General features: G+C 63.6%; 1 protein-coding gene across 1 annotated transcript in view; it reads left to right on the forward strand.

Moving 5' to 3' along the window:
- Window positions 1-862: 862 nt before the first annotated feature.
- The window catches only part of AGAP2 (ArfGAP with GTPase domain, ankyrin repeat and PH domain 2), a 9769-nt gene continuing 8883 nt past the window's right edge, over window positions 863-1748 (forward strand). Inside the window, 2 exon segments of the mRNA XM_015886930.2 lie at window positions 863-1293; window positions 1359-1399. Coding sequence (XP_015742416.1) covers window positions 1002-1293; window positions 1359-1399 — 333 coding nt within the window. The 5' untranslated portion in view covers window positions 863-1001.

Here is a 1748-nt window from a genome sequence, read left to right on the forward strand (position 1 = left end):
CAGCTCCCCACACCCTATAAACCCCCGACCCACAGACCCCCCCCAGCCCCATAACCCTGATCATGGCTGCCCCCCAGCCCCAATAAACCCCAGTGCTGTGTCTGACTGTACATGCGTGTCCTTAGCGTGTTCTCCTTACACACACGTGTCCTTAGCGTGTTCTCCTTACACACACGTGTCCTTAGCGTGTCCATGGGGCTGCTCACACATCCCCACACACCCCACATCCCCCATAGTTACATCCCACACCACACCATGGTGGCTGCTCACCCCACAGCTCACACCAGACCCCACAGGTCACACCAGGCCCCACAAGTGGCACTGGACTCCACAGGTCCTGCCAGGCCCCATAAGTTAGCACAGGCCTATGGGTCACAGCAGGCCCCACAGATCCCAGCAGGACCCACAGATCCCAGCAGAACCCACAGATCCCAGCAGGACCCACAGATCCCGGTGTGCCCCACAGATCTCAGCAGAACCCACAGATCCCAGCAGGACCCACAGATCCCAGCAGGCCCCACAGATCCCAGTAGGACCCACAGATCCCAGTGTGCCCCACAGATCTCAGCAGAACCCACAGATCCCAGCGTGCCCCACAGATCTCAGCAGGACCCACAGATCTCAGCGTGCCCCACAGATCCCAGCGTGCCCCACAGATCCCAGCAGGACCCACAGATCTCAGCAGGCCCCACAGATCTCAGCAGGACCCACAGATCCCAGCAGGACCCACAGATCTCAGTGTGCCCCACAGATCTCAGCAGGCCGCACAGGTTCTGCTGCGCCCCACAGATCCCAGCAGGCCCCACAGGTTCCGCCGGGCCCCATAAGTTCCGCCCAGCCCCACAGGTCCCGCCCGGCCCCACGGCAGCCGCTCACCCCACGCTCCCCGCCCGGCCCCACGGCTCCGGCCCCACCGACGCCGGGGCAGGAAACACGTCGGGGCGCAGCGCCGGGACGAACCGCGGGACCCAGAGCGCGATGGGGCGGCGGGACGAGTAACGATGGGGCCGCCCCACGGCCACGCTCTGGCCGCCATCCGCGCCGAGGTGCGGCGGCACGAGGAGGCCAAGCGCGGCATCAACGCGCTGCTGCGGCTCGGGGACGCGGTGCCGGATCCGAAGCTCCGGGGCCGCATCGGAACCGCCGTGAGGGCGCTGCAGGGTGAGACCGGAACCGGGACCGGGACCGGGGGGGATGGACGGAAACAGGGACAGCGCCGGGTCCGAACAGCAGCGGGGGGGGCGATGGGGGGGTATTACCCCCCATATACCCCCCATTATTACCCCCCACAAGGTATCCCCCATCTCCCCCCCCAAATATACCCCCAAGTATAACCCCCCCCTTTATACCCCCCACAGGTCATCCCAAATTAACCCCCAATTTTACCCAATACCCCCCAGTATACCTCCATACATTACCCCATATACCCCCCCATAACCCCCATACCCCCCATATACCCCCCATATATACCCGCCCATTATAACCCCATAATACCCCCATATACCCCCCATATGCCTCCCCATGGTACCCCCCCAAATTTAACCCCCATTACCCATATACCCCCAGTATACCCCCCATATAACCCCCATTATACCCCCCAATAATCCCCCCCAATACCCCTACATATACCCCTGGTACCCCCGAACCCCGCAGCCCCCCTTGGTTCCCCTCCGGGCTGAACCCCCCCCCCCCGATTTCAGCACCAATTGGGGCACACCAGCGATACTCGCCTCGGCTGCCGTTACCAC

This window comes from Coturnix japonica, linkage group LGE22C19W28_E50C23, assembly GCF_001577835.2.
Source record: "Coturnix japonica isolate 7356 linkage group LGE22C19W28_E50C23, Coturnix japonica 2.1, whole genome shotgun sequence".
In the NCBI taxonomy this organism is placed as follows: domain Eukaryota; kingdom Metazoa; phylum Chordata; class Aves; order Galliformes; family Phasianidae; genus Coturnix; species Coturnix japonica.